This window comes from Oncorhynchus gorbuscha, linkage group LG06 (assembly GCF_021184085.1).
Source record: "Oncorhynchus gorbuscha isolate QuinsamMale2020 ecotype Even-year linkage group LG06, OgorEven_v1.0, whole genome shotgun sequence".
In the NCBI taxonomy this organism is placed as follows: domain Eukaryota; kingdom Metazoa; phylum Chordata; class Actinopteri; order Salmoniformes; family Salmonidae; genus Oncorhynchus; species Oncorhynchus gorbuscha.
Genome location: NC_060178.1, coordinates 80,563,670 through 80,577,779, shown reverse-complemented (window position 1 = coordinate 80,577,779; position 14,110 = coordinate 80,563,670). Strand labels below are relative to the sequence as shown.

At 41.0% G+C, this 14,110-nt stretch overlaps 1 protein-coding gene across 3 annotated transcripts in view; it reads right to left on the bottom strand.

Annotated features, from left to right (window-relative positions):
* The window catches only part of LOC124038393 (ligand-dependent corepressor-like), a 43,840-nt gene extending 32,056 nt beyond the window's left edge, over positions 1-11,784 (bottom strand). For all 3 annotated transcript variants that reach the window (XM_046354226.1, XM_046354227.1, XM_046354228.1), the window contains exon 1: positions 11,652-11,784. In XM_046354226.1, the coding sequence (XP_046210182.1) occupies positions 11,652-11,748 (97 nt within the window). In that variant the 5' untranslated portion in view covers positions 11,749-11,784. The remainder of the gene's footprint in view (positions 1-11,651) is intronic.
* Positions 11,785-14,110: the final 2,326 nt, after the last annotated feature.

The window sequence follows — 14,110 nt, the reverse complement described above, 5'->3', positions numbered from 1 at the left end:
TAATAAAAAGAAGTGATCAATCATACCCACAACGTCATTACTAGCGTAAGACCTAATAACAACAATTCCAAAGAAACAACCCCCCCCAAAAAAAAAAAAAAAAAAAAAAATACAATTTTGGTGAACGCAGCGGCCTACATTTCCAGCGAAGGGAGGTAGGTAGAGGGGGAGCCAGTAAAATGTGCTCTAGAGGCAACCTCATGTAGCTGACATGCTGGATCTCATGAAGAGTTAACTCCACAACAAATTTTGCTAACTCAGAGCATTCAACAATGGGGTGTGGATATGGTGATGATGCTGAATACAACCAAATGCATGGAAGAAAGCTACTGAAAACCATCCAATATATGAAGGAATCATTACAAGCAGTGACATGGGAGTTCTTCTAGGGATCGTGACCACTTGATAAACCATTAGTCCTAACCCACTAATTGAAGAAATGAATTAGGCTACTGTGGATAACCCACGGTATATGCCTACAGTATATAGGGTAGAATAGGCCTACAGGGTAGAGATACGATTCTGAAGCTAGCCTATAGCCTACAGGCATGGCAGTAACAAGGCGCAAGGTAAAGAGGTGTGGAACAAAGAGTTAATAAGAGAGACTGCAAAATATGATCCAATAGCCATTAGGCAACACTACTTACCTAATGTGAGGAAATCAATTAAGGTCAATCTTAAAAGATTCAGGCTAGTATCACAGAATATTACAAAGAAAGGTACCTCACCATTTGCCATGTTTTTCAATTGAAAACACTGGTATCTTTAATTTCTAGGGTCTTTGTGCCTTGTCTCCAGAAATCTAGAGTAGACACTGTCAATCTACAGTTCAGAGGCCTAATATCAAAATGTAACTAAATTGCTGAGCATAAGGATGGCAGGATTCTAGATGTACCATACAAATTAGAGGTTGACCGATTAAATTAATTAGGGCCGATTTCAAGTTTTCATAAATCGGTAGCCGGCATTTTTGGAAGTCGATTACATTGCACTCCACGAGGAGACTGTGGCAGGCTGACCACCTGTTACGCAAGTGCAGCAAGGTAAGTTGCTAGCTAGCATTAAACTTCTCTTATAAAAAACAATCTTCACATAATCACTAGTTAACTACACATTGATGATATTACTAGGATAACTAGCTTGTCCTGGGTTGCATATAATCAATGCGGTGCCTGTTAATTTATCATCGAATCACAGCCTACTTCGCCAAAAGGGTGATGATTTAACAAGCGCAGTCGCGAAAAAAAGCACTGTCATTGCACCAATGTACCTAACCATAAACATCAATGCCTTTCTTAAAACCAAAACACAAGTAAATGTTTTTAAACCTGCATATTTAGTTAAGAAATTCATGTTAGCAGGCAATATTAACTAGGGAAATTGTGTCACTTCTCTTGCGTTCAGTGCAAGCAGAGTCAGGGTATATGCAGCAGTCTGGGCCGCCTGGCTCGTTGTGAACTGTGTGAAGACCATTTCTTCCTAAAAAAGACAGTAATTAACTTGACAGAATTTTACATAATTATGACACAACATTGGTTGTGCAGTGTAACAGCAATATTTAGACTTATGGATGCCACCAGTTCGGTAAAATACAGAACGGTTCTATATTTCACTGAAAGAATAAACGTTTTGTTTTCAAAATGATAGTTTCTGGATTTGACTATATTAATGACCTAAGGCTCGTATTTCTGTGTGCTTATTATAATTAAGTCTATGATTTGATAGAGCAGTCTGACTGAGGGGTGGTAGGCAACAGCAGGCTCGTAAGCATTCATTCAAACTGCACTTTCCTGTGTTTGCCAGCAGTTCTTCGCAATGCTTGTATCCTAGCGCTGTTTATGACTTAAAGTCTAATCCGAGACGAATCAGAGACCATGATTGTGCTTCCGTTGTGGGTGTGGTAGCAAAGCATCCTTTGTTTGCATGCAAGTAACATACAGTATATTAATATGCTTTACCATGTCTCCCGGCAGTGGAACTGCTCTGGCGCACTGCATGAAAAAGCCGTGCTTCACCCGCAGCGCCGAAAACGCCACAGACTGGCGAACTATCTTCCAAAGTCCAACAAGGCACACTTAAACGGTTTCAGACAGCACTCTATCCCCGCTCTTCCAAAGAGTTACTGTTTGTTTGGTGAGGTAATATTAGCAGTTTGAACTAGGGCCAACCCTCCTACAACTCAAAAGGCGATTACAGTATGTGTAGAAGAGCACTTATTAGATCTCTTATTCAATCTAAATGTTATAGGAGCTCCAGTTGAGGGTCGTTCCATGTCACTTCAGCAAGCCATGAGAACTGATACTGTATAGTTTTTGTTGGTTTGGGGTCCATGGCTGGCTTTTGACCATTTATTTGGATTCCCAATGTTAGAAAAAGTTTGGTCCAAATCAAATTTAAGGTACTATATTTGGGGTGGCAGGTAGCCTAGTGGTTAGAGCATTGGACTAGTAACCGAAAGGTTGCAAGATCGAATCCCCGAGCTGACAAGGTAAAAATCTGTCGTTCTACCCCTGAACAAGGCACTTAACCCACCGTTCCTAGGCAGTCATTGAAAAAAAAGAATTTGTTCTTAACTGACTTGCCTAGTTAAATAAAAGGTAACATTTTTTTAAATTGTGAATATCATATGAATCCTATACATTTCAAATGTAGATTAAATCAATTAGCTTCATTTCTCAGTGTACAATCAATATTTCAACAAAATAATTTTACAGAAATGCAAAACGTATCTGTTTCTAAATATTTCAGAACACTCCAAGGTGGTGGGTATCGAAATCCTCCTTATGGTTTGAGGTGGAACGACCCTTCAGCTACTAGCTCCTACGAGGAACCAGCTGCAGCATGTCTGTCTTTAGTTAGGCCTACCATGCAGCTACACGGTGCTCACCGCTCAGTGTGACTAACTACCCAATCTCGCTTTGCCTTCTCCTGACCTATATCTGTAACCAATTCAGGGCTGAGGATGGGGGAAGAGATTTGGAGTGACACCATCTCCCCTCCCAGAAGCACTTAACTACTGAAGTCCCCTTTTAGCAAAGCTCTGGGTAGCAGTCCCCTTAGGCACAGATCTAGGATCACCTTAAATGATTCAGATTCGGGGAGGTTAAGGGAAACCTAGAATCTGACCTTCATTAGTGTCTAGGGGCAATTTATCCTAATCTAAAAGACTGGACTACTAGAGTAACTACTATTATTACAGTAGTGGAAGAGTGGATAAGTGATCTTAAAAGTGGACAAGATACCAGTTTATAGGCTATCATGGTATAGGCTGCTATCAGTTTACCCCACTTGGGTGTTTGAGCATGTACAGATGTAAGATCTTAATTTGATCACTCAATGCTGAAAATGTTCCTGCAAGGAAAGAAATGCAAATGTAATGTAGTGTACTCAAGGGTTTAAAAAGACTGGATGTTTGTAATTCCACTTTAAAAAATGTCAGACTTGATTTGCTCCAACCGATCGCTGCAGCTGTACATAGTCTATTGGTAAATAGCCCACCCATTTTCACCTACCTCATCCCCATACTGTTTTTATTTATTTACTTTTCTGCTCTTTTGCACACCAATATAACATATAATAAATAATAATAATAATTATTATTATAATTATAATTATTATATTATTATTATTATTAATATCTCTACCTGTACATGACCATCTGATCATTTATCACTCCAGTGTTAATCTGCAATATTGTAATTATTCGCCTACCTCCTCATGCCTTTTGTACACATTGTATATAGACTCCCCTTTTTTTCTACTGTGTTATTGACTTGTTAATTGTTTACTCCATGTGTAACTCTGTGTTGTCTGTTCACACTGCTATGCTTTATCTTGTCCAGGTCGCAGTTGCAAATGAGAACTTGTTCTCAACTAGCCTACCTGGTTAAATAAAGGTGAAGAAAAAAATAAAAAAATAAAAAATATATATATAAAAAACATTAACCCCTACAAAGAAAATTACATTAATTATAATCCACATTTCCTGTTGCTCCAGGATAAGTTTCCTGCTATAGTAAACTGTCTCCTAGTCTCCTCAAAACACAGTACATCATTCAGTAGGATAGAGATGTAGGATCTTAAAGAGATACTTCGGGATTTTGGCAATGAGGCCCTTTAACTCATGGATACCGCAAAACACCAGTCTCAAAACACTCCACGATTTACTGTATTGCCGTCATAGTACACAAGTGGGTGCGAAAAACGCAACAAAAAGTCCATTAGGCATCTAACCAGAATGCGAACAAAATTAGCACAAACTAATAGCGAATTTCAATAGAGGTTGCTTGCTAAATATGCTAATGAGCGCAAATGAAAAACAAATTAAAGACAGGCAAACCAGGTCAAAATTATACAAGTACGGATAGTAGCTATCGAATGTTTTTTGTGAGTTTGGACATTTACAAGCAAATGTGAAGGAGAGACAATGTGCAAATGAACAAAGTAAACAGATGCTTGTCTGAAGGAAGAACAGTACTGGCTCTGGGGCAGTGTGTGGAGTTGCTAGGGCAACAGGCCTGCCTGGTTTGCTAGAGAATAGGGGGGAGGAGCAGAACAGAGAGGAGAAAAAAAATAAAGGAAATCAAGATTGCAGGAGTGGCAGCTGTACAGATAACTCATCCAAAGCACTGACTTCTCAAACACAGCAGAAAGCTAACACTATATGGTGCTCCGTCTCCTTATTAACTCAGCCACTTACTTAGCTAACTAGCAAGTTTATCTACATACACAGCTGGACTCACCAGCTCCTGCTTTCTCCCGTTGTGCCATTTACAAACCAAACACGTGACAAGATCAACTGTTCTAGGGAACTACCGTAAGATTCATGTCAATTCATGTCAAATTATGTGACAGGTGAAACGAAGAACACAATAAGCTAAGAGTAGCTACAAATATTCCAATTATTGAACTTAATTTAAATTCAAAATAAAACACAGTTGACAGTATTGAAAAACAATCCCCGGTATACCGCCCAAGCCTAATAGAAATGTTAACTAGGTTAGTAGCCTAGCTGGCAGAAAGATATCATGATTATATGATTATTATCAATCCATTGGTCATTTGTTTTGCAAACTCTGCAATCACAGGAGCGCTAGAGAAAGACCGCTAGTGCACTTGCATAAAAGGCTACACCCAAAACTCCAAACCTGAAACCTGAAAAAGAGAAACCTGAGAAAACCAACTACAGAAAACAAAATTTAGGGAGGGAATACAATATTTTATAGAGCCCTGTGTTTGCACATGCGTGCACAAGCTTTGGTGTTAACGGTTATGATGGATGAGGAAAAGTGAAAACTGAGATGTAGGCTGTTTCTTTTGATGCATCTTTCAGATCTCCAAGTGTAGCTGGTGCAGAGTTGCAGTCATTTCTATTTTAAGTAAATCAATTCAGTAGCCTGTGAATCAGAATCCTATTCATGAACGTAAACAAATGATAAAGGGGATTGATTTTCAGCGCATGCTCTCTACGTTGTAGTCATTTAGACGAAGCTCTTATCCAGAGCGACTTACAGGAGCAATTAGGGCTAAGTGCCTTGCTCAAGGGCACAGCGACATTTTTTCACCTAGTTGTCTCCAGAATTCGAACCAATGCGCTTAAACCGCTAGGCTACCTGCAGCCTCTAGCCTACTTTAAAATCCTGGCCATTTCTAAGCAGTGAAATAAGGGTACAATACTTCACACCAGTTTGTTTGAACTGGAGAAAGATGTTACATCATGTCTCTCTCTCCACAAATTTTAATAGTATGCAAACATTTCATCGTCAACCTCGCCTCTCTTTTCCCTGTAAGATTCTGTGGTTAGGGGCTGTGTACCATGTTCCCTCTGGATGAATCCCAAATCAGTCCCTTCCCCTCTCCTCTCCATTTGCATGTGAACACGCAACTCCGCCATATGCACAAGCGTCCCAAAGCTGAGTGAAAATTGAGGGTATAGGGGCTAATTAGACCCTTTGATATATTTGGGGTTTGTGCAATGTAATACAAAAGAATGGATAGGTGTGACTAATTATGCCACGTGCAATTGGTTTGTGTAATTGAGATATGACACAACAGATGAATTACCTCCCAAATTAAATGTTTAACTTATATGTTGTAAAATGACAGGGAGGAATTTATTCATTTGAATTTCATGCTTGTTTTATTATTTCAAAGTGGAACATGAATTGCATCGTTCAAGTAACGGGTGTTTCCCAAAGTTGATGGGATTATTGATCCCCTCACCACTCTGGAAGTCATCATCGGAGTTGTCAGCAACACGTGACAACAGAGGCAGGTCGGGACGAGGTGGTGGTTTAGGATTCACAGTTTCACTCTCTTCATGCTAACCCCCATCTTTGTTCTCCACTCCACTGATACTATTGGGTAATAGCTGACATGTCCTCTCTCCTAAGAAGTCTTCACAGGGAGCAAAACAGAGGGGATCTTAACAAAAGCTAATTGGGGAGCTTCTCTCATTCAGCCTAGAGCTCCAGAAAGTAATCGTCATAACTAAAACCACACACAAGTTGTGTTCTGGGGCCGGTCAAAATAGAGGACCCAAATCAGTTTCAAGGTCTTATCATGCTTAAAAACATGCTTGATCATATGACGTTCACATGGTCAGTGCAGTTGATCTCACTCACACACAGTGTAAAGGAGGTCATTGACATGCTAGAGTGAGGCTCAATGCAGATAAGTGCACAGACACAGATACAGATACAGGGGATGAGGAGGAGTGATACAAAAAGCACAGAGCACACTAAAAATCAAGCACACTGGGCTAGGGGTACAAGCCTATCATATACAAATGATCCTAGCCTATGCTTTATTTCTTCGAGCCGATGATAGCCTAATCATGTAGCTAACACACATGTATTAGCCAAAAGATCCATATTGATAGAGCAATACATTGGACAGGTCATTGAGCACCTAAGATGTTCTGGTAATGATATATCCTACACAATGCAATAATGACACGTGGGTAACAAAACATTGATTTCGACAGGTAGTGTTCCATCTCTACAGGGCATTGAACAAGTCGACATAGGGAGCAGCAGCATGCCGTTATACTACCCAGTAAGAGTAACGAACGTGGCGAGGGATCTGAGCAGCATTCTGAGAGGGAAACAAAGCCACGCTCCACTAAACCAGCCTAAACCTAAATGTGATGCCACCAGACAGTCCAATGGCATTTTGCTGCTCTTAAAATAACAAAACCTACGGGGACTACAGCCTACACACATGCTGTATGTACATCTCTAGGTTACACCAATTACAAAGCCATGTGATAAAGGATGTTGGAGTTTTCGTGCATCTCTCTGTAAAGCCTACCGGACCTTTGGCATAGGCTACTGCCATTACAATGAGGCTATACACCAAATCATGGTTAACCTACCAATTAGAAACAAGGCATAGTTTTATCTAGGCTAGGCAAAACGAGCAATTTAGTCACACACATAGATCTGCTAAAAGATACAACGGAAAACGTTGGCTACCTGTAGAGATGAAAAGTGCACCATTTCCTTTGTGAAAAAGGAATGGCTATAATAAAAAGATGATTGGTGGGTAGGGGGGGGGGGTTCTACCTTCCATTAAAAAAGCCTTAGCAGGGCTGTGTGCAGAAGGCTTTGTCTGTTCATATACACAGAGAAAGAGAGAGACAGAGAGAACCGGAAAGGAGGAAGTAAGAGAACCAGAGTATAAAGAAATATAAAAATCGATATCTATATATTATGGACAGAGAAATGGCTTCTTATGTAGGCCTAGTTATTGTGGGCTCTGCATGAAGAATTCAGCAAATTGGGCTAGACTGCATAACTATGGATGAAGTATGAATTCTAAGACTGATATAGGCCTTAGCAGTTTATTCAAGGCAAGAAGATTAAACAAAGCAACAGCTACATGGTTCATAACTATGTTGACAATACAAGTAATCTACTGTCAGAGGGAACACATTTTTCACTAGTGTAAATATGTAGCCTCTGCACTGGTAGTCTAAGCACATCCCTCTGTAATAACACAGACACAGGTCACAACAATGGCATCTGTAGAAACTAAATAATGTCACGGAAGGAGAAGCTAAACAGGATAACAGAAGCACATCCACTAAACAATGTTTTCTAACCGTCACCAATGTCATTGTTTGGAGACCACGGTATTTAATCTTCCATTGTTTCAGGGGAGGGGGGGGGGGGGGTCCTCCACCTAGCCCTCAAGTCCCTAGATGCAATACGCTACACTTCAAAAGGTAATCATAAGGAACTAGGCCTAGCTGTGGCTTCAGCTGAAATCGCTGTGGTCGTACAGAGACTGTTGCTAACCCTCGACCCAATCTCAAACTGAGAAATACAAAATAAACACTGCACTATAAACTCAGAAACCTCAAAAGCACCAGAGATCTAGAACTAGACTGTATCCCAACACTGGTTGGATTTTAGAGGTACCCCGTATTGTCCCCTACTGCAGCTCTGGGTTGTGGCAGTGTCGTGAAATACAATTTCAACTAGCCTGGGCGCCACATCCAATTCACGAAGATTGTGATCCCCTGCTCCCAGTTGTAAAAAAGGGCAGTTCAGTTGTCCCATCTGAAATTGTTATGACCCCCCTCCCAAAATCAACTTTTTCTCCACCATAAAGTCTGTATTGGCCTTCTATGTTTCGCTGGCATTCATAGTCCTTGATATTCCAAGCCATTTGGAATGCAAAACATTCCCAAAACAAGACCGAGGATTCATGTACAGTGGATACACACGTTTGCATACGGAGGCTGATAGACAATAGTTTCTGCTGTTCTGTTGGACAATCACTCCTCTCTGCTCCATGACTTTTCTGTTCACATGAAAACAACACACACACACACACACAACATGGAACAAAATGTCCATTTCAGTTTGAGCAGGCCGGTGCTACTCTGGTCTTTCCACCAAAAACCTGAACAAAAGGCTGTTTTTGTCTTGACTTTAGGTAATAATGGGGGATGCTGTTATGAAGTCTGCTCCCCAGGCCTCCATACTGTAGCATAGCAGCAGGGGAACAATAGGACAGTTGTGGGTCAAGGATGGAGTGCTGACCATAGGGGCTGACTTGGCCTGGGGAAGTGGACAGCAAGAATGTCCTTTCTGTTTCGGTTTCTCTTTTACCCCCCCCCCCCTCCCACTCTAATTTCACTGCATTCAGTAAACACCTGGGATCAGGGTCATGTTCAGTAAGCATGTGAAATATAAAAATGTACATTGAGGTATGCTACCACCAATGCATTTCCCCCCACAAATTTTTTTTTTTTAAATCTTGACAAGGAAAGTTGGCCAAATATGTTGTTTCACTCTACTGTTCATTTACAGTACAGTGCATTTGGCCAGGCTTGAGTTCAGCACGAAATGGGAGAAGAGGTCCAAATTGTTCTTTGGACAGTACCTTCAACTCCCTCTAAGTAGGTGAGTGGGTCACTGAAAAGGAGGCCTGGCTATTTCCACAGGGCACATGCACAGATATAAAGGCACTTTATGGGATTCTACTATTAACCAGATTGGTAGGTCATTGTAGGTAAGGTAGGTCATTGTAGGTAAGGTTGATGCAATGCCAACAAAAAAAACTAATACTACTTCTCAGAGCAAGAACAAACTCAGATACAAAGATGTTGCACACCACTTTTAGAGTACTGAAGGAAAATACACATGGGGAAATGGGGGCAAATGTTGATGAAAAGTGCAAGCCGACTAACTAACTTTGTTTCCAAGAAGCAAGTTTCCCCTAGAGGGTCTAACCCAATTAAAATACTAGAATGGACATGAACCTTCTTATGATGGGATAAAAGTCAGCCATTTCAGTCATAGTTTGCCAGTGATGTGACAAGATATTTTTTGAAATGATGAATCTGAAGAACTTATCTGTACGGTATGTTTGTTAACTAGCCAGACAGTTTTAGAGGAATTATTACATAAATGTTTCTAATTAACTGCCAATATGCCATCCTCCAATTCAAACAATGCAGTCAATCCACAGGCAGCCATGCACTGGCTGAAATCAGTTGATAGAACTTAGACAAGTTGTAAATGCAACAAGTACTGACATTGTACACAGCTTTCCAAGAAAACAAAACATTGACATTTATGGTCTGTTCACACTTATACAGAATATTGGTTAAAAAAACTATTTATAATTATATGACAATATATTAGGTTAACAATTCTATTAAATAATTTGATATATCACGTGCCTTACTTTAATTATCCTGCATAAGTAAAATCAGCATTATAAATCTGGTGGTTTGGATCCTGGATGCTGATTGAAAGAGCAGCGTTCTAAGCCGTGCTGTATTGGCCATCACAGACACACCGATGCCTGCTAACAGTTCCATCTGAAAATGATCACTGCGCCTCCACAAGAATATCATGTTCATGTTGCTGTCCAAATCATCTCTTCATCTCAACTCGCACATTATTTCCCCTTGCTTCCAGCCTAGCACTTAGTTTGGTACAGCGGGGTTAATATAAACTTAGCTGTCTACCTTTCAGACCTTGGAAACAATGTTTCACTTTTGAATTTCGAGCTCTGTAGTACCACACATAGAGTGAAATGTGCACAGACAAGACAACTTTTGCTGAGCCAGTTAAAATCACACATCAACGTCATTATTATGGAGACATCCAAATAAATACAAACAGAAAAACATCAAGCAAACAAAAATGCAGCTAGTGTACCATCATTCCAGGTTCAATGTTTGCCGTGACTAAATTAGCTGAAGTTGGCTGGTTATCTAGCGACGAAAACGTTATCCAGCCCACATAGCAACCATTTTTTTATGGATGACCAGTGCTTTTGCATAGCAACTATGCAAAAATAATTAAAGACTGCGTCGTGTCTAAAGCAACATGACCAAAATAATATATATTCTGGTGGAAGAATGAAATTGCATCAATTGAAAATAATGTTAATGAAAATATGTAATTCTTTATTATTTTAATATGTTGGTAACAGTTTTATAATAGCAATAAGGCACTCAACTATCACGTCGTCCTGGACAATGTAATTTACCTGTCTGTGACTGTATTCATGATACAGCACTGCCTCTTGTGCCTTATTACTTAATTATGCCTAATAATTCTGGAACTTTGAGGGTTTATGACAGACTCTCTAGTAATTTAAATATATGGTCTGACCTTACTTCCTCATTGCAGCAATGCGCGCCCCCGATAGCTACTTTGGAGAAAAGCTCGTTGACCCCCGAGCATCGCCTCCGCCACCCCCCACCAAAAATACTGTAAAGTCGCGCGGGACCGCGCACCTCAGTAAACGGAATATGCGCTCATAATTAGTGCGGTGTTTGACACTCCCGCTACAACAAACACAGAGCCCTTTAAACAAATTATAGCTATAGATAAAACCAAAAAGGTACACAGATAACCTGAAATGCATAAAAAAATAGTAAATATAATATTCAGAGCCATGTAATTGCATTTCGATGTAACGTTAAACAATATTTCATTGCGCTCAACAGTGACTGTCGAGAGGAAATGGAACAGTTGAGGATAAAAAAAGTCGCTCTGTGTTACCCCTGATGGTCACAGCCCGAATTCTTTTGCAACATTGATGGCGAAGAAGTCAACAAAAACAGTAAATAGGTACCTGAAAACCTGACTGTCCCTTCGGCGTGCATTACTGAACATACTTACCTACACAATGAATGAGTTTGTGCCGCCACGAGTCAAGTTCCTGCCGAAAGCCTCGCCTCTCGATCGTGCATTGCTGCTTCTTGCACAGACTCGCCATTTTCTACCGATCCCTCTCGGGAACGCGCGCGTTGGCAAAGAGAAAGCGCTAGATGAGCGCGCACGCAATGAAGAATAGGCGCACTACTGTTCTTTATGTGCACTACAGTGCTGTCAATGCTCCACTCTGCGCATTCAAAGCGCTACTATTTTCACAGCAGTAGGCCTACAGTTTATTAACTTGAAAAACATATTAACATATTCATTATTTACTGATCTTGAATAGAAGACTGTCTTAGGCCTACTTTCATGTCTAACTTTTCTTAGAATATATAATTTAGCCTAGACAGAATAAGAATAAGTGAGAGGTCAAAAGTACACAAAAGTTACCTGAATGAAAATGGGGGAGGGTCATGCTTTTTCAATTACAGTCAGGGGGAGTGTTTAGTATTTTTTAAATGTAGTTCAGGGGAGGGTCATGTAATTTGTAATCAATTAAATGTAATATTGCTCAGGGTTTGAGAATGAGTTGCTTGTTAAAGTATCTCATGTGCCCGATGATGCCCCTCATCCCTGATTCTCGGATGGGCACGCAATATCAAGTGTGCCTAGTGTGGTCTCAATAAAATGATCAACAGCCTATACCAGCCTTTCTCAAACCTGGTCTGTGGACCAGTGCCAGTCCATGGAGGAATACTTGCAGGTCTGCAACATATTTGACACCAATAAATACTTGCAATGCGCTGACCTATACATGCTGCAGTAAACAAATGGTGTTGCCATGACTAAGTATAGCTACACAAACTGTGCAGATATTTAGAAACAAAAACATCTACATCAAGGATAAGCCATAATTTGTGTTTTACAAAAAAAGACATGAATAACCAAACGAAAATTCTGCACAATAATTTCACAGACAATGAGAGTTTACTGAAGGCTTCATACTTACTCTCTCATAACATTTCGAAGTGACGTAGTTGAAAAGCTGGTCATGCCCTCAGTCATGGATGCTTGCTGAGAGGTTTTAAGACCAACTGCTAAAAAGATCAGTGAAATCCGACTTTCCAATGACACGTGTAGAATTCAAGATATGGCACATGCAGATTTTAAGCAGGGCCTGAACATCAAATTGGTTTGCAATCCAATTAGATGAGACAGCTGACATTTCAAATGCCAGCTTCTTGTACACAAATGAAGGTTTTCTTTGTTGCAAAGAGTTGCCTCAGAATACAACTGTAGGTTAGATATTCCATGTTCTGAACAAGTAGGCCTCCATAACGGGACATGGATTACGATTGGACCGTTGTACCGGGATATGTAGGCCTACAGATGAGACTGCTGCTCGAACCCATCCATACAGTGACGCGATAGCGACATTTTCCATGCAAATGATAAAAATGGCCGATTTCAAGAAAAAGCTGCGTCTGGAGAGACCGAGTGCATAGAGACATTTTTTATATGTTCCCTGTATTCTCAACTCTGGCTAACGTGGGTGATCAATCAATCAAATGTATTTATAAAGCCCTTTTTACATCAGCCAATGTCACAAAGTGCTGTACAGACACCCAGCATAAAACCCCAAACAGCAAGCAATGCAGATGTAGAAGCATGGTGGCTAGGAAAAACTCCCTAGAAAGGCCAGAACCTAGGAGGAAACCGAGATAGGAACCAGGCTCTGAGGGGTGGCCAGTCCTCTTCTGGCTGTGCGTGGCAGAGATTATAACAGTACATGGCCAAGATTTTCAAACGTTCATCGATAACCAAGCAGGGTCAAACAAAAATAATTACAGTGGTTGTAGAGGGTGCAACAGCACCTCGGGAGTAAATGTCAGTTTGGCTGTTAGAGACAGCAGGTGCGGTAGTGAGAGACAGTCCAAAATAACAGGTCAAGGACAAGCTAGCACGTCCAGTGAACAGGTCAGTGTTCCATAGCCGCAGGCAGAACAGTTGAAACTGGAACAGCAGCATTACCAGGTGGACTGGGGACAGCAAGGAGTCATCAAGCCAGGTAGGCCTGAAGCATGGTCCCAGGGCTCAGGTCCTCCGGGAGGGGAGGGAGAGGGAGAGAGAGAGAGAATTAGAGGGAGCATACTTAAATTCACACAGGACACCGGATAAGACAGGAGAAATACTCCAGACATAACAAACTGACCCTAACCCCCCCCCCAACACAAACTATTGCAGCATAAATAGGCAGGAGGGGTCGATAGACACTGTGGCCCGTCCGACGATACCCCCGGAAAGGGCCAACCAGACAGGATATAACCCCACCCACTTTGCCAAAGCACAGCCCCCATACCACTAGAGGGATATCATCAAACCACCAATTTACTACCCTGAGACAAGGCTGAGTATAGACTAGCATGCCGGCCAGCATCCCAGAGTCTCCTCTTCACTGTTGACGTCGAGACTGTTTTTTTGTG